At 36.5% G+C, this 27993-nt stretch overlaps 8 protein-coding genes across 10 annotated transcripts; 3 read left to right on the top strand and 5 right to left on the bottom strand.

Annotated features, from left to right (window-relative positions):
- Positions 1-10: 10 nt before the first annotated feature.
- On the top strand, positions 11-2591 carry LOC105222081 (kanadaptin). Of its 2 annotated transcripts, XM_049449432.1 has the most exons (5): positions 507-639; positions 708-1254; positions 1323-1459; positions 1532-1717; positions 1783-2591. In XM_049449432.1, the coding sequence occupies exons 1-5, from the start codon at positions 556-558 to the stop codon at positions 2491-2493; spliced, it is 1665 nt and encodes a 554-aa protein (XP_049305389.1). In that variant the 5' UTR covers positions 507-555; the 3' UTR covers positions 2494-2591. The 2 variants fall into 2 exon arrangements, with proteins under 2 accessions (XP_011197567.2, XP_049305389.1); XM_011199265.4 differs by having other exon boundaries at positions 11-1254.
- On the bottom strand, positions 2490-4290 carry LOC105222082 (testicular haploid expressed gene protein). Its single transcript, XM_011199266.4, has 5 exons — positions 3851-4290; positions 3649-3783; positions 3479-3578; positions 2918-3143; positions 2490-2841 (listed from the first exon to the last, which is right to left on the bottom strand). The coding sequence occupies exons 1-5, from the start codon at positions 4135-4137 to the stop codon at positions 2588-2590; spliced, it is 1002 nt and encodes a 333-aa protein (XP_011197568.2). The 5' UTR covers positions 4138-4290; the 3' UTR covers positions 2490-2587.
- A 48-nt stretch (positions 4291-4338) lies between these two features.
- Positions 4339-6300, bottom strand: LOC105222079 (uncharacterized). The gene is made up of 5 exons (XM_011199264.4): positions 5850-6300; positions 5651-5788; positions 5419-5581; positions 5104-5338; positions 4339-4861 (listed from the first exon to the last, which is right to left on the bottom strand). The coding sequence occupies exons 1-5, from the start codon at positions 6149-6151 to the stop codon at positions 4605-4607; spliced, it is 1095 nt and encodes a 364-aa protein (XP_011197566.1). The 5' UTR covers positions 6152-6300; the 3' UTR covers positions 4339-4604.
- Positions 6301-6512: 212 nt separating this feature from the next.
- On the bottom strand, positions 6513-8848 carry LOC105222078 (isocitrate dehydrogenase [NAD] subunit beta, mitochondrial). Its single transcript, XM_011199263.4, has 7 exons — positions 8662-8848; positions 8437-8481; positions 8279-8377; positions 8101-8217; positions 7585-8040; positions 7397-7522; positions 6513-7334 (listed from the first exon to the last, which is right to left on the bottom strand). The coding sequence occupies exons 1-7, from the start codon at positions 8701-8703 to the stop codon at positions 7104-7106; spliced, it is 1116 nt and encodes a 371-aa protein (XP_011197565.1). The 5' UTR covers positions 8704-8848; the 3' UTR covers positions 6513-7103.
- Positions 8849-9261: 413 nt separating this feature from the next.
- LOC105222077 (fumarylacetoacetate hydrolase domain-containing protein 2) lies at positions 9262-10897 on the top strand. Its single transcript, XM_011199262.4, has 3 exons — positions 9262-9539; positions 9660-10056; positions 10257-10897. The coding sequence occupies exons 1-3, from the start codon at positions 9442-9444 to the stop codon at positions 10746-10748; spliced, it is 987 nt and encodes a 328-aa protein (XP_011197564.2). The 5' UTR covers positions 9262-9441; the 3' UTR covers positions 10749-10897.
- A 107-nt stretch (positions 10898-11004) lies between these two features.
- LOC109579270 (39S ribosomal protein L35, mitochondrial) lies at positions 11005-11873 on the bottom strand. The gene is made up of 2 exons (XM_019988924.3): positions 11663-11873; positions 11005-11602 (listed from the first exon to the last, which is right to left on the bottom strand). Exons 1-2 carry the CDS (start codon positions 11685-11687, stop codon positions 11094-11096), a joined length of 534 nt encoding a protein of 177 aa, XP_019844483.2. The 5' UTR covers positions 11688-11873; the 3' UTR covers positions 11005-11093.
- An 8-nt stretch (positions 11874-11881) lies between these two features.
- On the top strand, positions 11882-15553 carry LOC105222076 (MICOS complex subunit Mic60). Of its 2 annotated transcripts, XM_029548634.2 has the most exons (12): positions 11883-12080; positions 12495-12628; positions 12690-12904; positions 12971-13014; positions 13083-13273; positions 13334-13482; positions 13556-13722; positions 13787-14315; positions 14388-14408; positions 14506-14664; positions 14729-15017; positions 15077-15553. In XM_029548634.2, the coding sequence occupies exons 1-12, from the start codon at positions 12036-12038 to the stop codon at positions 15252-15254; spliced, it is 2121 nt and encodes a 706-aa protein (XP_029404494.2). In that variant the 5' UTR covers positions 11883-12035; the 3' UTR covers positions 15255-15553. The 2 variants fall into 2 exon arrangements, with proteins under 2 accessions (XP_011197563.2, XP_029404494.2); XM_011199261.4 differs by lacking the exon at positions 14388-14408 and having other exon boundaries at positions 11882-12080.
- A 614-nt stretch (positions 15554-16167) lies between these two features.
- Positions 16168-17522, bottom strand: LOC105222075 (holocytochrome c-type synthase). Its single transcript, XM_011199260.4, has 3 exons — positions 17364-17522; positions 16637-17239; positions 16168-16574 (listed from the first exon to the last, which is right to left on the bottom strand). The coding sequence occupies exons 2-3, from the start codon at positions 17230-17232 to the stop codon at positions 16316-16318; spliced, it is 855 nt and encodes a 284-aa protein (XP_011197562.2). The 5' UTR covers positions 17233-17239; positions 17364-17522; the 3' UTR covers positions 16168-16315.
- Positions 17523-27993: the final 10471 nt, after the last annotated feature.

Here is a 27993-nt window from a genome sequence, read left to right as displayed (position 1 = left end):
TAAACAGCTGTTTTTTGGCATCTAAACGTTTAAGCAGAGATATTCCTGGTTTAAGTTTTTGATTCCACATTAAATGTTTATTGCATTTCGCGCGCTTACAATTACAGAAATAATAAATCAGTTCAATAATACAACATACATATATTGCAATATAAGTCCAGCAAATCCTTGTGCTTCAATCTTATAGTAAATCCTATAACACGGTACAAATTATGGACGAATTCAAGGTTCCACTTATGCCACCAAACACAGCCGGCAAAGTGGAAAAACCCCCAGAAGCGCAAACAAGCGATGTTAAAGATGTGAGCAATGATAAAGTAAAAGAAATTCCAAAAGCGGCTAGTGGCAATGCACCAAATCAAGTTTGCCCTTACAAAGTGCCACCATGGTCTGAGCCGCCACCCGAAACTACCAACTATAAATTTGAAGTTTTAAAATCTGGTCAAATAATAAGTGAAATTGATAATTTACAAAAGCAAGCAGTTTGGAAGTTTGGACGACTACCACCACCAGCAAATGATCTCGAATTAGCGCATCCCACAATTTCACGTTTTCATGCAATTCTTCAGTATCGCCCCAAAAAGCAACATTTACCATCTGATGCGGAGAAAGATAGTACTAATGCAGATCCACCAGAGGGTTGGTATATTTACGATCTAAAGAGTACGCATGGAACATTCTTAAATAAACAACGTATACCACCTCAGGTTTTCATACGCATGCGTGTTGGTCATATGTTACGTTTGGGTGCCAGCACAAGATCTTATATTTTACAAGGACCAGAAGAAGATGCGGAACCAGAGTCAGATTTAACTGTAACGGAGCTACGTGAGCAACAAAAGCAAAAACAAGCTGCTGCAGAAGCTGATGCGATTCGGAAAAAGGCAGAGACAGAAGAGCAGGAACGTAATGAGGGAATCAATTGGGGTATGGGGGAAGATGCAGATGAGGAAACTGACTTATCACATAATCCATTTGCAAGCACAAACAATGAAGAATTATTTCTCGATGATCCTAAGAAAACTCTCAGGGGCTATTTCGAACGTGAAGGGCTGCAATTGGAATATAAATGCGATGAAATGTCTGTCGGATCGTTTGTTTGTCGCGTAGAACTACCACTGGATGATGCATACGGCCGTCCCATCATAGCTGAGGTTGTGCATAAAGGTCGCAAGAAGGAGTGTGTTGTGCAATGTGCTTTGGAAGCTTGCCGAATTCTTGATCGACACGGTGTTCTACGTCAATCAAATCAAGGTAAGAGTGTTGAAGAAATCTATCATGGTAATATAAACTATTAACGCCATTTTCTTTTCTTCATTTAGAACCTTTGAAAAGAAAAGTGAAATCTACAGAAGATTTTGACGAAGACGATTTTCTTGACAGAACGGGTGATATTGAACGAAAAAAGTTGCGAAAATCCAATCCTACAACAAATGTCGCCTTAACATACGAAGATTTGGTAAGAAATATACATTTTGTTTGTAACACGAAAGAAGGACTAAATATGTTTATATATATATTTTAATTTCAGCTAAGGAAGGATTCTGAGTTAGTAGTGGAACTTCAACGAGTTGCCGATGATATAGTGCGCTATCAAGAAACACAACGACGACTTAAGGCTTCTCAATCGAATAACAGCGACGATCTCGATCACTTTATGGAAAACTTAACCGATGACGCTTCTAACCTGGACAAGACAGAAATACGAAAATTACGAGTAAAATCGTCTACTTAACATTTTCATTAGGAGAAAAATAATAAATTTCATTTCTTTATTTGCAGTTGGAACAACAACGGCTTAATGTCGAAAAGCAAAAGGTGCAAAGATTAATAAAATTAGCTAAACCAATAGATTTTCATTTAAATAAGCCCAGTGAAAAACCGACGGCTGACTCAAGTACGAAGAGACAGCTGCCCATGATTGGAAAACGCAATCAGTTTAGTAAATTTAAGATTGCCAAGATGGTTACAACTAATAAAAGCGAAAAAGCAAATCACACAAATTTGGCTTCCGATGAAGAAGAAGTAGAGGAGGATAATGAAATCAGTTTACCAAAAAATAATGACGTAGATAAACCTTCTTCGATAAAAACAGCTGCTTCTGAAGAAGGAGAGGAAATTAAACCAGTAGTTGGGGAAACAGAAATTTCTGAAGCATCGCAATCATCAGAATGTACTAAAAAGTTATATGGCCCCGCAGTCATCCCTATAACCAAAGGCGATAGAGAAGATGATGTGCCAGCTGATATGCCTGCGAAACCAGTTGATACAAAGTCACCTTCAACAGAATGCACCCATACAGACGATGGTACAGAAGCGGAAAATACTAGAAAAAAGCGAAGACAGCGTCAAAGACAACGTCAAAAGCGACAGGAAATTGATATGGAGGATCTCGAGGAGCACGAATCCAACGAAAAATATGCCAAATGGGTGCCGCCAGCTAATCAAAGTGGCGATGGTTATACAGAATTGAATGACAAGTATGGATATTAGGATTTTTTATCATGCATTTTTATAAAAAAGTGTAAATACAATCACAACTAATTTACATTTAACGGGAAATTTTAAATAACAAAGAAACATAATATTAACTGCCCTTGGGTTTTGCCAGTTCAATAATCCGTGGCGATGCTTTGGCTTTAAGCGCGGCAGGAGAAATTGCGAAGGGATTTTCACGTATATGTGTATTTTCGTACTCCTTTGGCTCAGCCAACTCTTTGATGCGTGCGGTGGGGCGTGCCTTAAGTGCATTCGGTGATATAGAGAATGGATTCTCCTTTAGGTCCGATTCTCCCACTCCTTTCTCGCGTGCTGTAGCTAACTCCTTTGTGCGTTTTGTGGCTAAAAGTTATACAAATATTGAATATACTTATATTATTCATGTATGTAAGATGTGAAACCAAAATTGTTGAATTACCTTTGTAAGTTAAGGCAGTAGGGTTAATAGGTATTGGCAAGCTTTGTATCATAGCGGAGTCATCATGCGCGGTTGGTAGTGCCATTTTCTTTATATTTTCCGATGGCTCATAAGTCTTCATGGCTGGTGTTAATGCCCAAGGCTCTTTAGTCGGTTCTTCATGTGTCTTGGGTAAAGCAAGTGCCTTGAATCGGGTCATCTTATCGAGTTTCATCCTTTGGACAGGCTATGAAATAAATAGAGGGTTTAGGTTAATTTCATTCATTTTTTTAATTAAATATTTTTTTTTTTTAATTAATTGTTCTTTTAATTAATTAAATTTTTTATTTTTAATTTATTATTTTCTTTTTTAATTTTTTTTTTCATTTATTATTTTTTTCATTTATTATTTTTTTAATTTCTTTTTTTAATTTATAATTTTTATTTAATTTTTCTATTTTTTTTTTTAATTTATAATTTATATTTATTTTTTCTATTTTTTTTTTAGTTATTATTTTAGATTTTATTTTTATAATTTAATATTTTTGAATTTATTATTTTGTAATTTTAATTTATAATTACCAATTTTGGTTGCTTTGGTTCTTTTTTCGGTTTCGCCAATTTTTTCAGATATTTTGTGTGTTTTTTCCATTCAGCCTCATCCCATTTATGTATTGGAACTCTGTAAATATGTTAATATACATACATACAAACTTTTCAACTTTTTTTTTCATAAGAAAAAAATATTTTACTTTTTCTGTGGCGGTTGTATGTTAGTCAGGCGACTATATACAGACAGTAAGCTCAGACGAATTAAGCGATTTATGCCCAATATTCGGAGAGGTTCAAACAAGTCCTTAACCGTTTCTTTAAATAAAAGTAGTCTTCTGTTGAAACAAAAGAATATAATCAACAAATTTTTCGATGTGCTCAGATTGTGATTTATTGACTTACCGCACTGCCGGTAAAGCCAATTGTTCTGTGCGTGTCCGTATGCGCACATCCCGCACAAACTCTATGGGCTTTTTATATTTACAAGGACATTGTGGTATGAAACGACCTTTGATGGGACGATTATGCTGAGCGATTTTGAGTAAACGTTTACGTTTCGTAAACATATGCTTGTGGCGTTCCTCTAACCGATGCCAACTCTTATATATGTCCGGTAGAAAACAACTGATATTTTCGGGCAGATGGTCAAATGTTGGACAACATTTGGAACTCCTTGAAACTTTATGCATTTTTTCCTTTTTTTAATTTTTTTTTTCTACACAACAAATTTTCTTTCGAACTTTAATATTTATCAAAACAGTTTCATATGGTTGTATTTTGAAAAAATAATTCCGAATTTCTAGATTTAGAAAAGCCAAAAATTATCAATAAGCAGGTGGAAAACTGACTCAAGTGAAATGAAAGTCAAATTCTTATACTCAAATCAGAGTTTGCAAATATGCTTTAACGATGGATTGCCTAATGCGAAGATCAAATTCCAAAGTAATATTTGGCGGTTGGACACTGTATTTCAAATCAATCACGACCGATGCAAAATACAATAACCCACTACCAAGCAGCATCATTTGGAATGAGAACTCGCATTTAACCTACAACTACATATTTATTTAATAAACACATAAACTTAAAATTTAAATAAAACACATACATAATTTGCACTTTCAAGTAAAATAAATAATGCCGATAAGGCCGAACACTAAAGCATGTACGTCTTCGGCTTGGCCAACTCCCTCAGACGCGGTGTAATTCTAGCACGTAGCGCATTTGGTGATACTTTATATGGATTGGGGCGGGTATGCTTGTCAAAGTAATCTTTTGGTGTCGCCAGCTCCACTATCCTTTGCGATGTCTTTGCTTTTAATGCATTTGGACTTGTTTTGAACGGCGCTTCTTTGACTTCCGGCTTGTGCTGATAAACAGGCGGTGAAGCCAATTCCCTAATGCGTTGCGTAGCTGTAAGAAATTAATTCGAATTTATTTAAAATCTCTCAACAAACGTTATATGTTGCTGTGATTATTTTTGATTAAACTTTATCTCAGGTATAATTATATGGCCTGATTTATTATACCCTGATCAAGATAACATCCACCGAAGTTTACGATTTTTCTTATTTTTTGTAAAAAATTGTTCAAATTTTGCATATTTTGTATGTTGTATGTCATATTAATTTATTTTTTTTATCATGTAAACAAACCTCTGTAGTTGAGCGCCGTCTCCTTTACACGGTATACCTCCTCTGGATCAAATACTTCGTAAATACGCGGTTTAGATATTTTTAAAATTCTATCGGAGGGCGTGTAATATTTCATATTATTGGTTAATACCCATTCTTTGGGTTCATCGCTTTCATATTGTCTTGGTTTCGATAAATTTTTGAAACGTCGCAGTGCCGAGCCTGCGCCCTTGGGTTTAACCATGAATCCGTAACCCTATGAAAATCGACACATATTAAAATAGGTGCACCATTTCGAAAATATATCCCAATAACAAATGCAACTTAAATTGGTACCTTCGGTATCTTTTGTTGCTTCGCTTTTTCTAGCTTTTCCAGCTTAGCTGCCTTTTCCTTCTTCTCTTCCTCTTTGTTAATATCAACTCGTGGTTTGGCAAGCTTCTTCAATCGCTCCTGCCTGAGCGTCTCTTCAGCGTCAGTGAGCTTCTTCGGTTTTTCTCTGCGAAAAAATAAAAGTTCCAATCAAAACAGCGCCTATAAACTCAATAAATAATTTTCTCCAACTTACTTTTTAGTGGGAGGTTGCTTGTTCGACAAGCGGCTGTACAAGGATAACATACTCTTACGTAACATGCGATTCACAGTGGACTTACGTTGGTTGCTGAAACTCTTAAAGGAATCACGTTCTTTCAGTTGCATAAGTCGGCTGTATAATGACACCATGGTTTAACAAATTGTAGAAATAAATGTGCGATGCAAAAACTTACATCACAGGTGGAAAAGCTAACTGTTCAGTCCGCGTACGGGCAGGAATATCATCCCGCACAATCTCCACCTTACGATTACCTATCTCTGGGCAAAAGCAAGGTGTCAAATATTTGCCCGTTTGACGTCTTGGCTCAGCAAGAGCCCAAATGCGCTTATTTTTGGTTACCATACATTGGTACCGTTCAAGCAGCTTGGAATATTGTGAGCGTAGCTCCGGAAAGAAACACATGTGCTCCGCGGCCACTGCCAACGGAGTAATACAGCATTGCGGTCTGTATGCTGGCAGTTTTTTCATTAGCATTTCCAATTTAACACGATATCTTGAAGAAACGACTGATTCCGTTCAAACTTTAAATGTACCCGATGCACCAGCGGATAGTACAAGCTTGCTTAGCTTCGGCGTTGGCGCTTAACATTAAGCTGAGCCCTTTGTTTACGCAAAACTTATCGGTTATTTTTTTATATTTTTACTTTCAACCAAAATTTTCTCGTTCAACTATTATATACTGAAATTTTGAAATACAATTCATTATCGCACAATGACAAATTTATCTGCTCGTCCTTGATATCGTAAAGAAATGAATCAAATCGAAATCGAAGTATTCTGTTTTTTAACCCTCTGCTGTTTTCGAGTTTTTTTGTGAAATAATACACTTTTCAAATTTCTGTATTAATATCATTGATTTTATTCTGTCTCAACATTTTGTAAGATTGTCAGGACAGGACAGAAGCAACATTTGCGACATATCTGTATGGCATGATTGTACATAATAAAGTTTACTGTGCTAGGGATTTAGTTAAATAAGATATATTCCGTTACATGCAATTTTGTAGAAATAAAAATGTAAATAATGCATTATAAAGACAAAACAAATAAATATATTAATCAAGTTGTTAGCCGATATTAGATATCTATATATGTTTGTCTAGTGAGGTCAAAAATTTAACTAGTATATGTATGTTAGAATAAATGTAAATCGTCGAGTACATAATACAACGGTTATAACACAAATATTTTTAAAGTACATATTCGCCAGATTAATACTTCAAATAAAGATAAAACAGTATTGGACGCTAAAAATTTTGTTTTGAAAAATCTCAACAATATGATCTGACGATGTTTTGAAGCCCTCGTTGGACACTTTTGTTGGCTGATCGTCTTTTAATTTTATTATGTCTGGTATTAAGCCAAAATAATTTACTCAATTTGCTTTGTTATTAGATTGGTTTGGTCGCTCACAGCTGTTGCTTGTTTAATGAATGTTGGCTATGACAGCACGTGTATAGTCTTGTGTTGTCGACTGGCCGCCCAAATCCTTGGTCCGTACCTTGCCATCTTTCAGAACTTTGTTAACAGCGTTAGTTATCATTTCGCTGTATGTTGGCAAATTGACGTGACGCAACATTTTCGCGCCACAGAGAAGCATGGCAGTTGGATTGGCAACATTTTTGCCCACAGCTTCGGCGAAAGTGTGTCTTGCACCCTGTGATAACAATGACGTTAAGTAAAAGAGGTGATTACATATATGACATATGTGCAATTTACCGGTTCGAAGACGACCGTTTCTGCCGAATATGAGGCACCAGCAACGACACCGGCACCGCCAACAAGACCGGAACCGATATTGTCAAGAATGTTACCATATAGATTGGGTGTAACCATAACGTCAAACTTGAAAATTAAGATAACGGTGATAAATATATATATATTGTATTGAAGAATATTGCACTCACTTGGTTTGGTCGTTGAACCATTTGCATAGTTGTGTTGTCAACAATCATTTTTTCAAATTGAATACGTGGGTACAGCTTGGCCATTTGCTCGCAAGATTTAAGGAAGAGACCATCTCCCAACTTCATAATGTTAGCTTTGTGCACAGCAGTAACCTTCTTGCGGTTATTCTTAGTAGCATAGTCGAAGGCGAACTTGGCAATGCGCATAGACTTCTTTGAGGTGATGATTTTCAAGCACTCAACAATACCGGGAACAGATTCATGCTCAAGCGCGGAATATTCACCTTCAGTTTGTTCACGGATAATAACGGTATCAATGCTCTGATGGCGGGTTTTTACATTGGGTAAACTGCGCACGTGCACGACATTGGCGTACAGATCCAATTGTCTACGCAATTTCATATTCAAAGTTTCAAGTTCACCAGCAACGCTGTAATCTGGAGTGGCCAAAATTCCCTGCAATGAAATATACATGCTAGTGATGAATTGTTAATATGCATTCAATTACCTTCTTACCTTAATACAAACTTTATTCTTTTGAATTGAAGCCACTACATCTTCCAATTTGGCACTCAAAATCGGATTAACCTCGGATAAGAAATAGTTTTCGAAGTCCACTGGTGCATTGGTTGCCTTAAAAAGTAGTTATATTTTGAAAAATAATGTATACATTTCTTGTAATGTTTATAATTACCTTGAAGACTTCCTGCAATGCATAAACCAATTCCGGACCGACACCATCGCCTGGAATCAATGTGCATGTCACACGGCTGCCGCCAAGAGCACCAGAGTCCTGTTAGATGTACAATGAAAACTATCATAAAAAAAATTTTACATATAATAATTTCTTACTTGGTTAACCGCTGAGGTGGTATGAATGGAGCGGACCGCTGTCGCCTAAAAAATATAAATAATATGAAAATACGATAAGTCGAGAATAAAAGTTTGTTGAATTTTATTTAAGGCTTGTAACCTCAAATTTTGCACTAAATTCGCGCTACGACGATTCTGTTTATGTAAGAACTGTCAAGTAGTAATAAATCATGGCAGCTGCAAAATACACCAAAATCTACTCACCTGCATCAGCGTGCGACCGAAGGTTCTTGCTAACAATGCCATGTTTATATTATTTAGTGTCAACAGTTACAAAAACCCCAGTTAAATATGAAATTCCGCTCCGTTCAAAAATAAAGTTGGCGAACCCAACAATCAGTAAATCGATTTAAGATCTTCCAGTGGAAGCATTCCACTATTCAACACCAAAGAAAAGCTGTCAAATCGGCAATCGAACAGATGTTTGGGAAGGATTGTGATTGCCATTTGCTATTATTTGAATACGAAGCAAGAAAAATCCGAAACCCACATAATAAAATTTTCTAATAATTGTCTTTTTGATTCCCGTCGGCTAACAAAGTTATTTATAAATGTATATAAATCCGAAAGCAGAGAACCAGTTTTCGAATCTTTACAAATTTATTTCTTGCAGAGAAGAATCTCAGCCAAATTTTATGTGCGAATTTTTCGCTACCAAACAAAACAACATATCGCAATATTTATTCTATTAAATTGCATTAAAATCGTCAATGCAGTGCGATTGCGATGGTCCTGCTTATATTTTTTAGCCACTAGTGTGAATATTTTAAATTTCTCTCTCTCTTTATATTTATTTTCTATCAGCTGTTATCATTCTGCACCAAATGACATAACTGACTTTTGATTTAACTTTTTATAAAAATAAAAAAAATTAATTAAGATAAATTAAAAAAAAACTATAAAATTATCAGTAAATTCATGGTGTAATTATTGCAAAATTTGATGTTCTAAATTCTTAACTAAAGTGCTAAATCATACTTTCGGATGGCTTTAAGAGTCGCTCTACGTCTGCATAAAAATTGCTCTAAACTTGTAGCCGGTGGCAATTCTCCATTGCAATTCATTCGATTGAAGTGTTCAAGGTGAGCCGCAGAAAATTTTTAGAAAGCTGATGTGTGTCTAATCTGCGTAGTTATCTTTTATACCATATTTTTCGTTCAACGAGAGAGGTGCTTAATTTAGTTTTATTTTTTAATTCTTAGTGGATCTAATATTCCGAAAATGCGTTTCGTACAATTTTTGCGTAAGAATGATAACCGTAGACGGCTTGGAGTAGTGTCTGAGGATGGAACAAAACTCGTAGAATTATCCGGTGGAGCTTGCATTTCCAACGACATGGTTTCATTTATCTCTCAAGGTATTTCAATGGAAGAGGTTCAACGCAAGGTAGAGGGTCTCCCAAGTGAAGACATGTCCGATGCGCACATTCTTTTACCACCTGTAGTGAATCCACAAAAGATCATTTGCATAGGATTGAATTATAAAGATCATTGTGAAGAGCAAAATAAACCTGCTCCCAGCGAGCCAATATTTTTCAGCAAGTTTAATACAGCTTTGACAGGTCCAACTGGAGACATTATCGCACATAAAATCACTACGGTAAGTCCCCAACGGAAAATTTGAAGTATCTACATATCTGCATATGTATGTATATGTAACTGATCTCGTGTTGTGATATAAATTATTCTGATAAGTCGTCAACTGATATTGAAATTATTAAAATGAATATGTCTTTTACCAACTAAATAAACTTAACCTAAAATAAATATATATAAATTAATTAATTTATAATTTTTTAGAAAATTGATTGGGAAGTTGAATTAGCTGTGGTCATTGGAAAGGAAGCCAGAAAGGTGCCAAAGGAAAATGCCATGGACTATGTATTTGGATACACAATAGCTCAGGACATTTCTGCTAGAGATTGGCAAAAGTCACGTAATGGAGGACAATTCCTAATAGGAAAAACAATGGACACATTTCTTCCTTTAGGACCAGCAATTGTCCACAAAAGCCTTATCAAAGACGTATATGATCTAAATATCCGCACAGTTGTTAATGGTGTCGAAAAGCAAAACCACTTCACTGGAGATATGATTTTCAAAATTGATGACGTCATACATAGATTAACGCAGAGTATCACTCTGAAACCAGGTGATCTTATTCTAACTGGTACACCAAAGGGTGTTGGCATGTACCGAAACCCGCCAGAGTATTTGAAACCTGGTGATGTTATTGAAACTGAAATACAATGTTTGGGTAAGATGGTTAACAAAGTAGTCGCAGACTCTTGAAGTGATAATTTGCAAACAGTGTTTCGCAAATAAGTGTAAAATGGTCCTGCATTTAAAAATTTATTTTTGTGATTTGTTAAATTTTTGTTATATTTTGGAAATTATTGAAACTGTAACTAAAAATAAAGGAAAGCATTTATAAATTGTAACGAATGTATTATTTTTTAATACAAACTTATGCTATATGTAGTTTTGCTTTTAAAGAAAAATATGTTTTGGTGCCCGCCGTTTCAAATTTCATTTACATTCAGTTGAATTCAGATTTTCGTTTCAAATGTTTATTTTGTGTTTTATAATAACATTTAACATAGCTAATGATAACGTAGATTTCTACACAAAAGTATTTTAAACTTTAAATGTTTTACTTTTTGTTGCAAAGAATTCATCTCTTTTATGGTATGGGGTGTATGGGTCATCTATGTAATATTTTGGACGACGCCAGAAACTAGTAACCATTTTGTCCAGCATGTAACTCTGCGTTGAATTTGTGAAAATGTGTTGACGTAGTCTTCTGCGCAGCTCGGGGGATTTCTTAAACAATTTTTTATTTCGACCTGTATGAGTGCGTACCCAGATTCCCCAATCGAGACGTTTAAAACGTTTAAGAACAGCCTTTACGGATTTTCGTTTTCCCTTATTAAGCGAGAATTTCGTTAACGATCGCGTTTGTTGTTGAGTTGCACTGTATGCTGGCACTATAGCTTTTAACAAATCTGTTGAAACTATGCATGGTAGTTTAGAAAGAAGTGTGGAATTTGTATTAGCCCACTGGTTACAGATTTGGTAAGAAAATCCACGCTTGATGGGGGCGATTGCGGTGTTTTGATTGGCTAGCTGAGTGACCGTACGGACGGCTGAAAAATTAAAAGATTACTTTGACATATTGATTTATTCCCAAATATTTACAAATTTACCTCCAGAAAATAATGTCCGAAGCATATTTTGTGTTATTTGTGTGGTCTAATATTATATGTATAATTCAGATTGATTCCATAACCCCGTAGAATATAACCAAAAAACACATATGATATTGACATTTACCCATGACGTTGACGCACTACTTTGCCAACACATGTAGATGTCAGTTTTTATTATTGTATTTCCAATTATCTTTCCTCAATTGTCATCGTAACATTTCCACTCTCTGTGCAAAATAGTGGCTCAATTTGGAGCAAAGCAGAAAAAAGTTTTCGTTTTTGTCTAGATCGCGGGAGGACGTTAAGCACCGGCTCGCAAAGGAATTGGAATTGTACCCACGATATTAATTATTCCAAAATTTATACCAAAATGTATCGTCTAGCACTGAAGCGACCATGCCGAGACGCCATACAGGTTAGTGTAACTATTTTAAAGAATTGTGTTGTAAAAGATATAAAAATGCTTATGTGCCGTCATCACATCTATGCATGAGGTACTACAACCACTATCACTCAACAAAACGGAAAGCAAAGGGGCAGCGAGCGCTCTGCTCACCTTAACACCCGTGTAGACAAATTGATTGTTATGTCATCTATTAGTACGTTTTGACCAAATATAATCCAAATTCCAAAAGAAAATGGAAATGGATATGAATCTTAAATTGCAATACATATTCGTTTTTTGTAGCATGTGGTGCGTAAACTTTCTGCAAATAGCTACACCACAGTAATGACAATTGGTTGTTATTATAAATTTAATACTAGATACCCATCACCTAACGTTTGCGTATTGAGATCACTTCTTTATTTAATTTAATTCGTATTTCAGATCACATTGAGCCAATATAGCCGAAAAAACTATAGCAATGGCCTGCCACCTAATGTACGAGAAGCCGGTTTTGGCAAAGTGCTGGTATTTCTATCGCCCCTTGTCGCTGTCGGTGGAGTAATTGGATATGCGAAGTCAGTTAATACCACACTTAAGTACCATTTATTTACATATATAAATAATATAAATTTTCAGATACGACCCGAAATTTCGAAAACAAGTCGAACAAAATGTTCCTGGTGCCGACTACGTTTTAAAAGTTGCTTTAGAGTCAAAAGATCCTCTTGAAGATATAAATAAGCAGTTTGATGGTGTCAAGAAACAATTCAACAATGTTACGAAAACGATTGACAGCGCCACATCAACTGTCACTGGTTGGTTTGGAAGCTCCGAAAAACCCGCTGCTAAGCGTAAGTTTGTTAAATTCTAAATGGGATAATTATTGGTAAATAATAATAAATTATAAAATTGCACAGAATCAGAAGTTGCCCCAACGAAAACCTCCCCGCCAGCAAAACCAGTGAGTTATAGACATAAGTATATATTCATAAACAAGTTCCATTTCAACACAATATTTTATCAATTTAGATTACAGCAAGTGCTGCTAAAGAAGCGTCGCCTGCCGCAAAGCCTGCTACTGCCAAACCTAGCGAACCTGTCAAAATAAGTAAACAACCTGAACCTTTGCCGAAGGATGTGACCGACTTGGAAAATGCAGTAGAAGTTGCAGCTGCTCTAGCTGTAAAAGAATACAACAAAGCCATTGCTATTCTCAAGAGGTATTTGTCAATGATTTTCTTCAATTTGCCATGTAATATAAGTTTTAACTCCCATTTCAGCTTTAACAATGATGTACGCAAAGTGGTTGATGATGCCATAGATAACGTTGACACCTCGAGATGGACTTCCTTAAGGAACAAGACGAGTGCTCGCGATACTTCCGTTGCTACTGCAGAAAACTCAGCACGTGAAGCTATTGACAAAATTGGTAATCAAACACAGCACTTGAAATTGTTAAATATTTCGATATATTATTCAAACTCACAATTTTATGTATTTAGAAAAGTGTGAGATTGCACTAAGCAAAGCTGCGACCGCTGATAATCATGAGCAGATCACTACCATACGCAAAAAAATTAAAACGTTGGTGGATCACATTAACCACGTCAAAGATGAATTATATCAGCATAAGGATCTTGCCACCGTGTCCGAAAAATATTGGAGAAACGTAAGTATAATATACAAAGCAAAAGCTATCACTGTTGAGTAAACGATTATAATATTGGTTATAGGTGGAAAAAGCACGCAACTACTTCGTTGAGGAAATTGAGTCCATATTCCCCGGCTTAAATTTGGCGGATCAAAAACTAAATCTCTCAAAGGAAGATTTGGATTTGTTTATCATGCATGCTTACTCCCATGTACTGGCTTACCAAAAGGAACTGCAACGTTTGCAAACTGATGGTGAACTAAGACTAAAACGTGTCATAGATTCTTTCCGCGGTGATAACGAATCGGATGCAGTTAAAGCCCAATTGGATTACCACTTGGAAGCTGAAAAGCGAAAACTGGCACTCGAACAACAGAAGAAAATTTTCCAAATCCGAGCTGATTCCGAAAAGCAATTGCGCCAACAATTGAAAAAGCAAGCTGAAGCACACAGTGATCATTTGAACGATGCGATAGCCATGAAGGAAAGCGAAATGAAGCGTAACTTCACACGTGAATTGGAAGACAAACTGGCCACCGAAAAGGCTAATTATAAATTACAACTAGCGGCTATGGTTGGCAAAATGCGCGGTATGGATGCTGCTCTACAAGGTAAGCACACTTGGTTCATTGTTTATAATGTGCAAATTTATAACGAGTCTCTTTATAAACGCTACTAATAAGAAATTGATGATGAGCTGAAAGGTACAGAGTTTACCCAATTAATCCTTTCAATTTTATTATATTATTGATATTGAATTTCACGAAGTATGAATAAATAATAAATTGCTTATATTTACAGCGCGAGCTGAGTCGGAGCGTTCTGCCCATCAAGCGCAAGCACTTTGGGCTGCCTGCCAGGCTTTGTGGGCTACAGTAAGCACTGGCGAACCGGGCGTACACTGGCGCAACAAATTGCGTCCGCTGAAGAGTGAAATCAAGGCGATTTCCAAAGTGGCTGGTAATTATATAAAACGATTTATCAATTGTGACCGTTTCTAAATATCTATTTAATTTTGTTTTAGAGGGCGACGAGCTGGTTTCTGTTGTCATACAAAACCTACCAACTGCCGCCAGCGAGCGTGGCGTGTTCACAGAAGATGCTTTGCGTGAACGTTTCATTAATGTAGAGCGCGTTGCACGCAAACTAGCGCTGGTACCGGAAGGCGGAGCTAGCCTCCCCATCTATTTCCTGTCATACTTGCAATCATTGTTCATTTTGAAGCCTGACGATCCCATTTCTCAGGATGAATTGCAAAACAAACCATTTGATTACAGTAAATTGGACACCTATGATATTTTGAACAGAGCTAGGCAAGTAGAATTGCGGTTATACCTTAAATATGCACTGATATAATTGATTCTTGCTTCAGGTATTTCGTTGACCGTGGAGATCTGCTGCAGGCCTTGAAGTACATGAATCTGTTGCAAGGTGGTGCACGTCGTGTTGCATGTGATTGGTTAAATGAAACGCGTCTAACGCTGGAAACCAAACAAGCTGCCAATACGTTAATGGCCCATGCTGCTGCAAGTGGCCTGTTATATTTGTAAATTAAAATATTGAATTGACTTAAACCATAAAAGATGAAGAAAAATCGATTGCATGCGGAAGTCATTGGTATCAATCAGTTACTGTATTTACATTACACTTATCCGGCAAATTAAATCAACGCTTTAAATAATTATTTAAAATTAATTTTTCATAGTTTTTTTTTGTTTTGAAATTACCACTAATTTATAATTGTTGATTTAGTTGCGCATTCCGAATGTAAAGAATTGATCAAGTTGTTGTAATGTTGATAAAGAAATAAAGGAAGAAACACATACGCAATAGTAACAAGGTTGAAAAAGTTGGTGATTTTTATTTTTATTTAATTAGTTTTGTGAATTATTTTCATTCTTTAAATGTTCTACTCATGTTCCACTAATAATCTTAAATATCAAACAAAAAACAGCTGTTAGCTACCGTTGCACCAAAAGACTTCACAGGAACATTTCTTATAACATAAAAATCTATAAATATATCTCTGATCTCAATTATATGCTGTAGTGATGCGATTTGAACAATTTCTAACGAGATTCCTCCTTTGGAGCAATCCAAGGAGAATAATCCGTGTCAAATTTCGTGGAGATATTTCGTCCAACTAAAAAAGCTTTCGCACAAGGACTTGTATTTGATCGTTCAGTTTGTATGTCGATGTCGCTTCCAGCACCAGCTTCTCGTGGAGAAAGGAAAGTGTGCATAACTTTAGAGCGATATCTCAAAAATTGAGAGACTCACGTATGTACAGATCGACGGACGGACATGTCTAAATGAACTGAGCTCATATTGCTGATCACTTGTATATATATATTATAGGACTCGGCCGTTCCTTCCTGGCAACCTTTATATACCCTGAACAGAGTATAATAATCACAATTACTGTACTGAAAAATACTTATACAAAAATTAAACAAAACTATATTAACGTTTTTTGTATTCGTAAATATTTTATTTGAATATCCTATCAGTTAAATATATACATAATTAGTAAGTGTAGTCCAGTAGTTTTGAAATAAATTAAACTATCGCCTGCATTTAAAAACGAGCTATGAGAACATGTCAATTCAGTTTATTGGTCAACTTTGCCGCTGTCAGTTTCTGTTCGATTGCCTGCAAGGGAGTCCAATGCTGCAAACTTCCAACGCATATAAGCGACTCTCATACGATCCCAAACATTTCCGACCGAGTCCATTGCAGGACGAACGTCGAGTATTGCAAACTTATAATCCTTGTCCACCACGCCGCCATCGTAGTAATCAATAACGTAACGAACATCTTTACCACAACGATCAACAATCCAGTCATGACGATCGAACGGCAATTCATAGCTATTAAATATAAATATATATTTTTTTATCTAATAATGTCGTAAGAAAAGAAATAAACATACCCTAGCCAGCTGCGTATGCGTGCACGTGGACTATAATCGGCAGCTTTACCACCAAAACTCTTTAGTCGTGGATTTCCACACTCCCTAGCATGTAATGCTTCCCACTTAAGTACCTCTTTCCAAGCTTGTTCATTGTTGGCATTATGAATGAAAATAATGTCGCCCATATCTTTCTGTGAAATATCGTCATTCTTCCAACGCCAACCTTTCCTTAGCATTGCATTCCAAAACATTTGCTGGCTTGGATATTGCCAGAATTGCTGACTACCGTCTTCTGTCACTTTTGGTATGCTCGATGTTTGACGGTCTGTTGATAGAGAAAAGGGTTGATCCGGTGCTGGTTGTTGATTGGCAGGTGGCATCATATTGAGTGGGTTAATATCACTTTGACCATGTTGAACCGGACACTCGGATGCTGGTGCAGTGGCAGTAGTTGTAATTTTTTCTTTTTGTGGTGGATTCGTAGGAACAGCACCGCCTTTCTGATGCATTGGACACTCTGGGGGTGGTGCAGCGCCCGTGGCAGCCATGTGAATGTGATCTTTAGGCATTTGTGGTGCTGCCTCCATACGGACGCTTGTGATTGTATTACCCATTATCAATCTATAATTAATTAATGTTTATTATTAAACTGGGTCATATGATTTTACATCCCTATGTAGTGGGTCAATGTTGTTGCATAATTAAAACAATTTCTAACTATATTTCACGTATTGTCAGCACTTACATTTAAAGCAATTTCAAATTTAATATTTTTATTAATGTAATTAAAGAAACAAGTCGAGATTACACGTCTAGCAATTTATGTAATTTTGTTACAAAAATTCTTTCCCCACGAGGGGTAGTCGCAAATCTACGAGTACTAATGATGTTATTTAAAGCTTTTAAGGTTATAATATACACATTTGACAGTTGAATTTGACATATTTTCTGAGGGATGCAAATAGCGTTGCCATATTAAACAAAAATGTTTGTTTATTAAAGTGGTGAAATTTTTTTGTTTATTTTTATCAGAGAACGTATGTCTTGGACAGAGAACGTATATCATATTCAGAGAACGTTTATCATATTCTCTGTACGTTCTCTGTACATCATGTACGTTCTCTGCACGTTTTATACGTTCTCTGCTCATGGATGGGCATAACTATATTTCCCAGTATAAACGTTCTTGTAAGGAAATCAACAGAAAGTCCCAACACGTATAAAGGCCTATTGCACAAGCAATATTTCTATTGGTTAAATTGTGTTACCTAATTAAACGTGTTTCAGATTTGGTTTATTTACTAAATATAAAATTTGAAAGAAATCATTTGATTTCGAGTTAGATTTAAATGTTGTTTCATTGGGGCTATTATGTGCAATATTCCTGCATATTCTTTTAAATTTTATCATTAAAAATATTAAATCGAACATTTTCTTGGCAAACGCGATTCTGAAGAACATTGAACTTTAAAAACTATGTTTACTGTTAATGTTTAAGATTGGTTGAGAATGTCGTAAAAAAATTAGGAGTAAAAGTAAAATATTTATTTTCAATTACCGAGCTTCCTAAGTAGTCTTCAAAAAGAAAACTAATTAATTATAGCAACGGTTAATCAATATTCGGATTCAGATGAAGACGATGACACGAAAAAATGTCAACCATACATCGGTTCTATTTTGTTGCTATTATTTAAGTGATATTTGATCCCCATTTAATGGGAATTTTTTATTATTATTATAACATTTCGACGGGTAACTGGTGAATGTTTTGTTCTAGTCTTGAAACGAAGCAAGACTGTCCGCATAGACTTTAGACTTTACATATCGCCACAGGAAAAAGTCTAATGGTGTGATATCACATGTTCATGGTGGCCAATCGGCCCAAAACGTGAAATTATCCGTCTTGTTGAAACCAAATGACCCCGAGATCCTAACTTCATTTTCGGGTATCAAATACGATGAGCTTCGTTTCAAAAATTTTTCTAAAATTTTGATTACTATAATTTAACAACTGTTGGTTTTAGTAAAGCATGTTGACTATTTATTAGAACCCATTTTACGCAAAAATATATATTTTTCACTATGTTCCGCATTAGATGGCAGAGCTGCAAGACAATCGGGGATTAGTTGGCCTGGCCAAGTGTAACTAAAGAGAATAAGGGCGAAAATCAACGAATCATTAATCAATCCTTTCATGATGCGGCGCGGTGCGTGTCCTTTTATGTTAAAGAATGACAAAAAAGCAAACATACACTCTCCTTACACTTTCAATACGCTGCCAGAGTAAAAAAGAAAAGTTGAAGGCATTACAAAGAAGAAATGTCTACATGCAGAGTTTGAAGAACGGCGTTGAAAAAGCAACGGAGGGAAGAAAATTACCTAAAAGATTTCACAACGCGGCAGGGATAAAGCTACGATTTCAGATGAAAAAAATAGATACTGAAGGGAGAAAATCGGCAGAAGAAACAATATAAAAATGTATAAAATGGCGATATTATTTGATGAGGGACATTTGCCTATTTACATACATACATATGTATATACGAACGAACACTTCACAGAAGCGTTGATAAGATGAGTGACTGAAACTGATGGGTGTCGGTTGTTGAGTGGCTGGAGTGACAGTCCCGCGTTGACATGGGGCTGGCATCGAGCGTTAAGAAAAATTGCGTGCCATAAAATGGCATTAATATGAAGAAAGCACTGCGACCGCAGTGTAAATTTTTCTAAAAGTTTGCAAATGGAGTGCGCTGCCATGCAAAAATGAAGAAGCAGCCAACGAATAACGCTAAATTATTAAGTAATGCTGCTTCGAAGTACTTACGTACATATGTATATGATGTATGTATGTGATACATGCATGTATGTATGCATGTGTGTGCGCTGCGTTGTTGGTAATGCAAATTTAAGTGCCTCTTGTTCCCAAAAGTCTTAATTTCAGCCTGCTCTCACATACCATACCCGTGACATGTCACGGCAATACAAAAGTGACATTTAAGGAAAATAAGAAATTAAAATCTAGAATGTATGGCAGAAGGAGATAAAGGAGCCTACAATGGCAGCTACAGGCAGACCTACACCAACGCTCATTTAGTGAATTGTTATGTGTTGGTAATCGGGAAGAGTGCCATACAATGCGGGTATGTGGAGCAACAAACATCATTAATTATCCGAAAGAATTCTCAAAGTCATGTCGAGACAGACACGCGGACGGACGGAATGTATTCAAATGTATTTTGTTGTTGTTTATGATGCAAAAAAAAAGACATAAAATGCACTACAATTCAAAAGTAAAAGTTTGTGGAAAATCGTCATTCTCAAAAAACAATGCGGATTGCATTTGCTAGTCGAAATTTTTTGGCGAAAATGCAATTTAATTATTTTGTCGATTAATTTTTACAAATTATGTTAATAATGAAATTTTATAATTTTTTTTTAATTTAAAATTAATATGTGGTTGCTTTAGTTACTTAAAAACTTACAAAAACTATTGCTAGTGTAGTATACGATCTGATCAAATTTGACCCGGACTGATCCTTTTAAGGGTTTTTGCTTTCCTCGGGTAAAAGACAGCCCTTTTTCTGATTTTTTTTTTTTTCATATAATAAATGAAATATTTTATTATAATTTTTTATTGTTACAAATATACACTATTAACAAAAAAATTCTGAAATTTTTGGAAAAAAATAAATTAAACTCGGCCATTGCGACGCCATTTCCGTGGAAAAAAGATTTGTTGGTAGGAGAAATCCTTATAGGATCATCTAAAGTGAAAAAATATGTGTTTTAGTTAAAACCTTAACTTAGAACTTGGACGAAGGAAAAAACTGAAAATTGGATTTTTGGCAGACATTTTTACAAAAAAATGAAAATTTCAGTGAAAATTTCGCGACATTTTTTTCAAATAGTTGTAATCGAAAAAAATCCTTCGTCCAAGTCTTTAAGAATTGTATCTCAAAGACCTGTGTAAAATTTCATGAAGATCGGTTGAGTAGTTCTCGAGAAATCTTGCCAACCGACTTCAAAAACACAGTTTCGAGAAAAACGCGTTTAAAGACGGCGCACTTAGCCTAGCTAGCCTCGAGCGCACAAGTTCTCAAGGCTGTATCTCCGAAACTATTACTCGGATCAATATTCATAGAGATGTTGTAATAATACAATAAAACAATTCGATTTTTTGAAACCCGTAAGCTCCCTTAAAGGGAGACAGCTGCGGTATTGCTAGTTTTTCTATGTAATATATCATCTGATCAAATTTGACCCGGACTGGTCCTTCTACATTATGCGCGCAAACCGAATCAATTAAAATAAAGGGTGATTTTTTAAGAGCTTGATAACTTTTTTTTTTTAAAAAAAACGCATAAAATTTGCAAAATCTCATCGGTTCTTTATTTGAAACGTTAGATTGGTTCATGACATTTACTGTTTGAAGATAATTTCATTTAAATGTTGACCGCGGCTGCGTCTTAAGTGGTCCATTCGGAAAGTCCAATTTTGGGCAACTTTTTCGAGCATTTCGGCCGGAATAGCCCGAATTTCTTCGGAAATGTTGTCTTCCAAAGCTGGAATAGTTGCTAGCTTATTTCTGTAGACTTTAGACTTGACGTAGCCCCACAAAAAATAGTCTAAAGGCGTTAAATCGCATGATCTTGGTGGCCAACTTACGGGTCCATTTCTTGAGATGAATTGTTGTCCGAAGTTTTCCCTCAAAATGGCCATAGAATCGCGAGCTGTGTGGCATGTAGCGCCATCTTGTTGAAACCACATGTCAACCAAGTTCAGTTCTTCCATTTTTGGCAACAAAAAGTTTGTTAGCATCGAACGATAGCGATCGCCATTCACCGTAACGTTGCGTCCAACAGCATCTTTGAAAAAATACGGTCCAATGATTCCACCAGCGTACAAACCACACCAAACAGTGCATTTTTCGGGATGCATGGGCAGTTCTTGAACGGCTTCTGGTTGCTCTTCACCCCAAATGCGGCAATTTTGCTTATTTACGTAGCCATTCAACCAGAAATGAGCCTCATCGCTGAACAAAATTTGTCGATAAAACACATTTCGAACCGAACACTGATTTTGGTAATAAAATTCAATGATTTGCAAGCGTTGCTCGTTAGTAAGTCTATTCATGATGAAATGTCAAAGCATACTGAGCATCTTTCTCTTTGACACCATGTCTGAAATCCCACGTGATCTGTCAAATACTAATGCATGAAAATCCTAACCTCAAAAAAATCACCCGTTAGTTTCCCTAAATTCGTACAGTTTTTTTTATGTTAGTGTGAAATACATGAGCATCCTACATTCAAAAAAAGCATTATTACTGGTGATGAGACATAGGTTTATGAATATGACGCCAAAACTGTCCAACAATCTACAGGATGGCGTTCTAAATATGTCCCGCAACCTAAGAACTTCATCGAAGTCGGTTCAAAATGAAAGCGATGCTAAGCGTTCGACCGGATTTGAGGGCAGAAGATTGTGGAAAATTCGTTGTTATTTCAACAGAACAAAGCTCTGTCACATACTTACATGATTGAGATTAATTTTTTGGCTAAACATGAAATGAGAATGGAAGTTCACGCAAGTGAGGAAAGCTCTGAGCGTCATTCACTTGGAAGTGACCAGAAACGGTTCTTTTACATATGGCTCAAGCAGCTCACTTATCTTCTGGGTAGCCAAAAAACATTCGTTTGAAGGCGAGCTAAAGTGAGAAAGCGAATCATCCCCTCACCAGAATTGTACGCTTATTTTTGGAACCCGCCACGTAAAAAACACAACTAATCAAAAAAAAAAAAAAGTCTACTGTTGTAAACTCGGCTATAAGCGGTGTCTACGCCAATAAAGAAGAAGAAGATGAAACGAGAGTCAACTCTCGGCCACGGTTTTCGCAAGATTTGGCTCCATGTTTCCTTTTTATGTTTCCGCAACTGGAAAATCCGCCTCGAGAAATGTGCCATGAGTGTATTAAAAGCCTTGCACTGAAGACCAACTCAGCCAAGGCTTATAAAAAGTTTATGTAAAATCAGCTTAAGCGTTGTCGTGCTTATATTGGCTCAAAATGATCCTATTTTGAAAGCTGTACTAGAGATTGGGATTAAAATACCTTAAAATTTTGTCAGTTCGATTTTTGTCGTTTGCTAAAAATAGACCTTTAAATTTTCTAAAGACTAACATATATTTATCATAATATATATATTTAAGGGTTTAGTATGACCTATTAGTTCACACACTACTAAAAATAAAAGGTAAAATTTCATTTTACCATTGGAAATTCTTAACTCTTGCCTTTAATTTGCTTACCGGAACCATATTGAACCTCAAATTTCCAATAACGTCGGTGTCAATCATAATTAGTAACAACGGCAATTTTTCATTAAAAACACGAAAGCCGACACTTTCGGAAACATGTAAAATAATAACATACATAATGAAAACACACACACATACATGAACAAACATACAAACATGTAATATGAATGTAGCGCGCTTGAGGAACGTCGAAATTTCCCATTCACATGCGTAACTGAAGCTCAGGCCAAAAACAAAGATGGTAGACTGAAATTAAAAAAAAATGGGCTTACAAATTTTTAATAAGTTTACATTGTAAAATATTGTAATCAGCAACTAAAGCCGAAAGCCATAAAAGCCACAGTACACAGTTGGTGTGCCGCGTCCAGCAGCGCCCCGCGGCTATCTAGCTGATGACTATTCGACTTGGAAAGAATATGGCTAAGAGCGAAAGCAAAAGCCACCGCATCTGTTGCACAAGCATTCGATACGTGTATCAATGAAAGTGTAGATTTGTATACGCACACAAATTCGCCGCGGCTATTGCCACACACTCACACAGTTATATTTATATGTGGTATGTAGGTAAATAGGTGCTACTGCCGAAGCACACACGAGCGCATGCATACACTTCGCTTATTTGGATAGGCATGTAATGTAATTTTTCCTTACGGCATTCAACGCTCGCAGCGCGTTACGATTGTAGCTAATTAAATTTAAAGATATTGGAAAGATTATCAATCTTTAGGGCTACTCACTCTAGGCTGCAGACTCTCACAGTGCGCGCATCTTTCGGCTTGGCGTTGCATCGCGCTACACAACTCGTAAGAGTTCGTCATCGCTGAATGGGCGGGCAGATCTCAGACGTTGTTTTACGGCTGCACTGATGTTAGAACTCATAAGCTTTGCCTTGAACAACAAAACAACAAACAACCAACAACAACAATAACACAAAACAAAAGAAACGAATGTAGAAAATGGTGAAAAAAATAATAGCACTCTTGGTGGTGCTGGTGGGTTTGTACGTTTATTTCATGATTGAAAAAATGATTAATGATTGCACTGCCAAAATTCAATTCGAATTGGGTACGCTCCAGCCTCAGCATCAGCTTGTTGCTTAGTATCTGTTGTTTTGTTGTATTGTCGCAGTTTTAGTTGTGCTGCGGTCCTGCAGCACACTATCGGGATGTCCGCTAGCTTAAGCGCATACCAGCATTCAAGTTATATATAGCCGAACGCTTCAACAGCTATGACAGTATTGACGTCCCACACAAATCCATTGCCGCTTCCCAGCCATTTTGCTCAATACACTGCGACATGCGACCGCCAGCGAGCGGTTCGGTCAATGCCGACCACGCGAACTAGCGTCAGACTGTTTCCTTTTCTGTTGTTGTTATTGAGTTTGTCGACCAATGTGTGTGTCCTGCCTTGATCCAAATCAAACAATTCACAACGCAGGATCATCAATTACATCGCTCCCAGTATTGAAAGCCTAGCACTTTGCCGCTTGCGATTGCATTTAGCCTTGCAGAAGTGATCCCTCCGGCTGCCTGGGTTGTGGGGCAAGTTGCTGAACTGTTATATGTATGTATATTATATGTATTAATATTAATATGTTTATGTTTGCTGCGTTGTGTTTGTTTGTTTTATTGTTTGCTCGTTTTGTTTGCTTTTAACGGTCGAAAATGGTCAAATGCGTTTGTTAACAACTTGGCGTTGTGCTAATAAATGTTTTTTTAATTGACTCGCGCTCCTCTCATCTCGTATGACCATCACGAGTTCAATTTGCAAGTGTTGAGTCTCACAGTTTCATTTGCGCTGAAAAGGCGTTGAGTTGGCCGCCAGGCAATTTGCAGAATCATTCAGTAAATTAATATGTGCATATAATATTATGTCTGTATGTGCTTTTACAATTATATAACTCTTCTATTTTTCCATTGGATTCATGTGTGGTATTCAATACATCTTAGAAATTTACATACGGGGATTTTTATTGTTCACCGCCATGGTGTAGAGGTTAGAAGTTTCCACTTGAAATTCATAAGATTGCCACTTCGTAGTTTGCCTTTTATAGTATAGTATTTCAGGATTTAGCAACCATAGTCTTGCAAACTGGGAAAAAAAGGTTTTTCATAAAGTTTGACATTTTTGAAGTCATACATACTCAGAACGCTTTGACATATGACCACTATTTGCACTATTTATAGTAAGTCGAAATATTCATCTACCCAAAAAATTGTATTAAATCGCGAACATTTTCAGGCAATTATTTTTTACAGCTTTCGACTTGGATAATCTAACCAACAATTCATCGTTCAATTTAATTAAATTTTTAACGATGAAACTCCTACAAGGACCAGTATATATCGCAGGTATGATGAACGAGGTCGAAAATCGCTCCAAAATGAATTTCGTGGAGATCGTTCAAAATCAGTTGTTGTTCCATAAACTATTGATCCTGTGCGCAAACTAATATCGTAAAATCATCATGTAATCTATCGTGAGATAGAGACAACTGCAGGCATTAGTAACAGTACAGTAACAGTAACATTCGATATTGTATAAACATTTGACTGAAGAAGCAATTTTTCAAAAAAGCTTATTCTAAAATTAACTCATCCAAACGAGGTTAGATTTCCGAATAAAATCCGGGTCAATTCCGGTAGCGTAGAACCGACTGTTGTGGAAACTGCTTAAAAGGCTCTTGTCGATAGATAAAGAGACAAAATACGATAACTGTGCTTTTAAATACGTCTGTGAAATCACGAAATATGATGAAACGTGAACTTACGCGTATGAGCCCGAAAGTATAGAGCAGTCGACTGTATGGATATTTCAAAATAAACCGAATCCACCAAAAGCTCTTCGCGCATGAGGCACTTCAAAGCAAATTGTTGCCTGTTTGTTTTAGAACTACTCCCTACCACTAGAATATAGACGTAGAACAGTGAATTCTGAGTGGATTTGTTCGTCAGCTGTCTTTCAAGGAATGAGGAAAACCATCGCCTGAAGACGGATCACTCTTAACCACGACAACACGAGCTCTCACACATCAACTGAAACAACTGCATTTTTAGCACTTAAAACAACGATTTAATGAGTCATCCACCGTATAGTCCTGACGTGACACCAATCTCACGACAGTTGGGTCTACGTAACCGGAACGGACTCGGTATTATGGCCAAGAACTGTCGACTTGGCAGATTTCTGCCGCTACAACAACAACAAAAACCTGGCGCTAAATTACTTCTTTTTCTTCCCGTTCCTGAAGAGGAGATTGATGCGTTCAAAAGGCATGTTTTGGAGATATGTCAATCAGAGTGGCAAACGAGCTTTGACAACTGATTCAAACACATGAAAAAGTGTATAGATCTTAATGAAGAATATTTTGAAAAACAATGGAGCGATTTTCAGTCCATCTCTAATCCCGATTGAAAATTATTTTCCAAAGTAGTAGCCTCTCGACAGACAATGTCAACTTTGGCATATTTGTTGTATTTGCTTGTCGAAGAGGCACGAATCCATCCGAGTGCCCGAATCAGGTCCGATCTCTAATCCAACATCAGAAATTATTTTCCAATAGCGGTAGCTTCTCGACAGAAAAAGTCACCTTTGGTATTTTTTTGGTATTTTTGTTGTATTTGCTTGTCGAAGAGGCCTAAATACATCCGAGTACCCGAATCACGTCCGATCTCTAATCCAAGATAAAAATTATTTTCCAAAGTAGTAGCCTCTCGACACATAAAGTCATCTTTGGTATTTTTGTTGTATTGGCTTATCGAAGAGGCCCGAATTTAAAGTCTGTTCATGGTAAAAATTGACTTATGGAGATCAAACATAAAGAAAGGTTGCGCCATTCTAAGGGAGGCAAATATTGATTCAATTTGGACACGCAGTTTAAATTGACCATTCCGGGTATATACTAATGAAGCATATGCGTTTGCTGTAGATTTTAAATTTCTTGCCAAGACGCGGCTCTTAAAGAGAGAGGTCAAGAAATTTCGAAGAGAAAACTGCTAGAATTTATTAATAACGATATATTTTCATCCGAAAATTTTTGTAAAGCTTTTGGTCAGAGCGACTTTAAAAATTACATGTTCTTCTTCTTCATTGATTTTAACCGAGTTAATGGATTGAGAATGGAGCCATGTGTAGAAGTACACGCAAGCGAGGAAAGTTCTCTAACCGCCATTTACTTGAGAGTGGTCAGAAATGATTCTTTTAAATATGGCTGAAGCAGCTTACGACTTCCGATCTTAGACCAGGTATCCTCTAAGTAACAATCTAAGTTCTGCAATACAATAATTAAGCAGTAATTTCTTATATAACTGTATATGCAAATTATTTTTTTTAATAGTTTTGTCAATAAAATATTAATATTTAATGAAACCAAAACTAGCTAAAATTGTTCTTGAAGCACTTATACCATTCCCAAATTATAATGGTAATCTTGCTATGGCAACATTATCACCAATTCCGTCCAACATTTACTTCAATGGAGCACTGGCCGAGATGCTGGACAACACACGAAGTTTCTCCCCAAACACATTCTCAGCGCTGCAGCCCAGAAAAGTGTTTTGTGGTCATTTAACCAATACGGATAATTATTTTAATGGGTATTAGTGAAAATATTATTAAATTGCTGTTTATGTAGTTATGTGCGGCAGCGAGCTGGAATGGGGGAACCATTGCAGTGGAATATTCATGTAGCATGCCGCAGGCAAGAGTTTAACATAATATGACAGGTAATAGTTGAGAGCAGTGATAAATGGCCGACAATTTAGAAAATTGCCCATTTGAGCCATATTTAATTCGTAGCCTTTGGTAAGCTGGCGAACTGGTTGCTCATTGGCTGCTGGCACTGAGCGCTCGCTGTACACCGTATACTGAACCGGACTGGAGCGGACTGGCATGTAAATGGTTGTAGAAATGTGTTTAATTACGGGTTCATTATGTATCACTGTGATTTATTGATTAACTAATAGGTTGTTTCGCTAAGTGGACAAATTACATTTAATTATATACACATTTCACCAAAATGTCTGCCGTCGTTGCCGCCGATGCTGCGCTGAAGCTTTGTG

The sequence above is a fragment of the Bactrocera dorsalis genome, chromosome 2 (assembly GCF_023373825.1).
Source record: "Bactrocera dorsalis isolate Fly_Bdor chromosome 2, ASM2337382v1, whole genome shotgun sequence".
NCBI lineage: Eukaryota > Metazoa > Arthropoda > Insecta > Diptera > Tephritidae > Bactrocera > Bactrocera dorsalis.
Note: the sequence above shows the minus strand (reverse complement) of the source record. Positions and strands in the feature narration are given on the sequence as shown.

Coding starts and splice junctions, on each gene's coding strand:
- LOC105222077 (XM_011199262.4), top strand. CDS start 9,442: ATGGCTTTAAGAGTCGCTCTACGTCTGCATAAAAATTGCTCTAAACTT. Junction 9,540..9,659: donor ATTCGATTGAAGTGTTCAAG/GTGAGCCGCAGA, acceptor TTTAATTCTTAG/TGGATCTAATATTCCGAAAA. Junction 10,057..10,256: donor TCGCACATAAAATCACTACG/GTAAGTCCCCAA, acceptor ATAATTTTTTAG/AAAATTGATTGGGAAGTTGA.
- LOC109579270 (XM_019988924.3), bottom strand. CDS start 11,687: ATGCTTCGGACATTATTTTCTGGAG. Junction 11,603..11,662: donor TCGGACATTATTTTCTGGAG/GTAAATTTGTAA, acceptor TTAATTTTTCAG/CCGTCCGTACGGTCACTCAG.
- LOC105222081 (XM_011199265.4), top strand. CDS start 213: ATGGACGAATTCAAGGTTCCACTTATGCCACCAAACACAGCCGGCAAA. Junction 1,255..1,322: donor TCTACGTCAATCAAATCAAG/GTAAGAGTGTTG, acceptor TTCTTCATTTAG/AACCTTTGAAAAGAAAAGTG. Junction 1,718..1,782: donor CAGAAATACGAAAATTACGA/GTAAAATCGTCT, acceptor CTTTATTTGCAG/TTGGAACAACAACGGCTTAA.
- LOC105222076 (XM_029548634.2), top strand. CDS start 12,036: ATGTATCGTCTAGCACTGAAGCGACCATGCCGAGACGCCATACAG. Junction 13,483..13,555: donor TGAAGCTATTGACAAAATTG/GTAATCAAACAC, acceptor TTATGTATTTAG/AAAAGTGTGAGATTGCACTA. Junction 15,018..15,076: donor GATATTTTGAACAGAGCTAG/GCAAGTAGAATT, acceptor TTCTTGCTTCAG/GTATTTCGTTGACCGTGGAG.
- LOC105222075 (XM_011199260.4), bottom strand. CDS start 17,232: ATGGGTAATACAATCACAAGCGTCCGTATGGAGGCAGCACCACAAATG. Junction 16,575..16,636: donor CGCATACGCAGCTGGCTAGG/GTATGTTTATTT, acceptor TATATTTAATAG/CTATGAATTGCCGTTCGATC.
- LOC105222078 (XM_011199263.4), bottom strand. CDS start 8,703: ATGGCATTGTTAGCAAGAACCTTCGGTCGCACGCTGATGCAG. Junction 8,218..8,278: donor CATTGCAGGAAGTCTTCAAG/GTAATTATAAAC, acceptor CTACTTTTTAAG/GCAACCAATGCACCAGTGGA. Junction 7,523..7,584: donor TGGTTCAACGACCAAACCAA/GTGAGTGCAATA, acceptor TTAATTTTCAAG/TTTGACGTTATGGTTACACC.
- LOC105222082 (XM_011199266.4), bottom strand. CDS start 4,137: ATGCATAAAGTTTCAAGGAGTTCCAAATGTTGTCCAACATTTGACCAT. Junction 3,579..3,648: donor ATACAACCGCCACAGAAAAA/GTAAAATATTTT, acceptor ACATATTTACAG/AGTTCCAATACATAAATGGG. Junction 3,144..3,478: donor AACCAAAGCAACCAAAATTG/GTAATTATAAAT, acceptor TTTATTTCATAG/CCTGTCCAAAGGATGAAACT.
- LOC105222079 (XM_011199264.4), bottom strand. CDS start 6,151: ATGCTAATGAAAAAACTGCCAGCATACAGACCGCAATGCTGTATTACT. Junction 5,339..5,418: donor AGCAACAAAAGATACCGAAG/GTACCAATTTAA, acceptor CGATTTTCATAG/GGTTACGGATTCATGGTTAA. Junction 4,862..5,103: donor GACGGCGCTCAACTACAGAG/GTTTGTTTACAT, acceptor AATTTCTTACAG/CTACGCAACGCATTAGGGAA.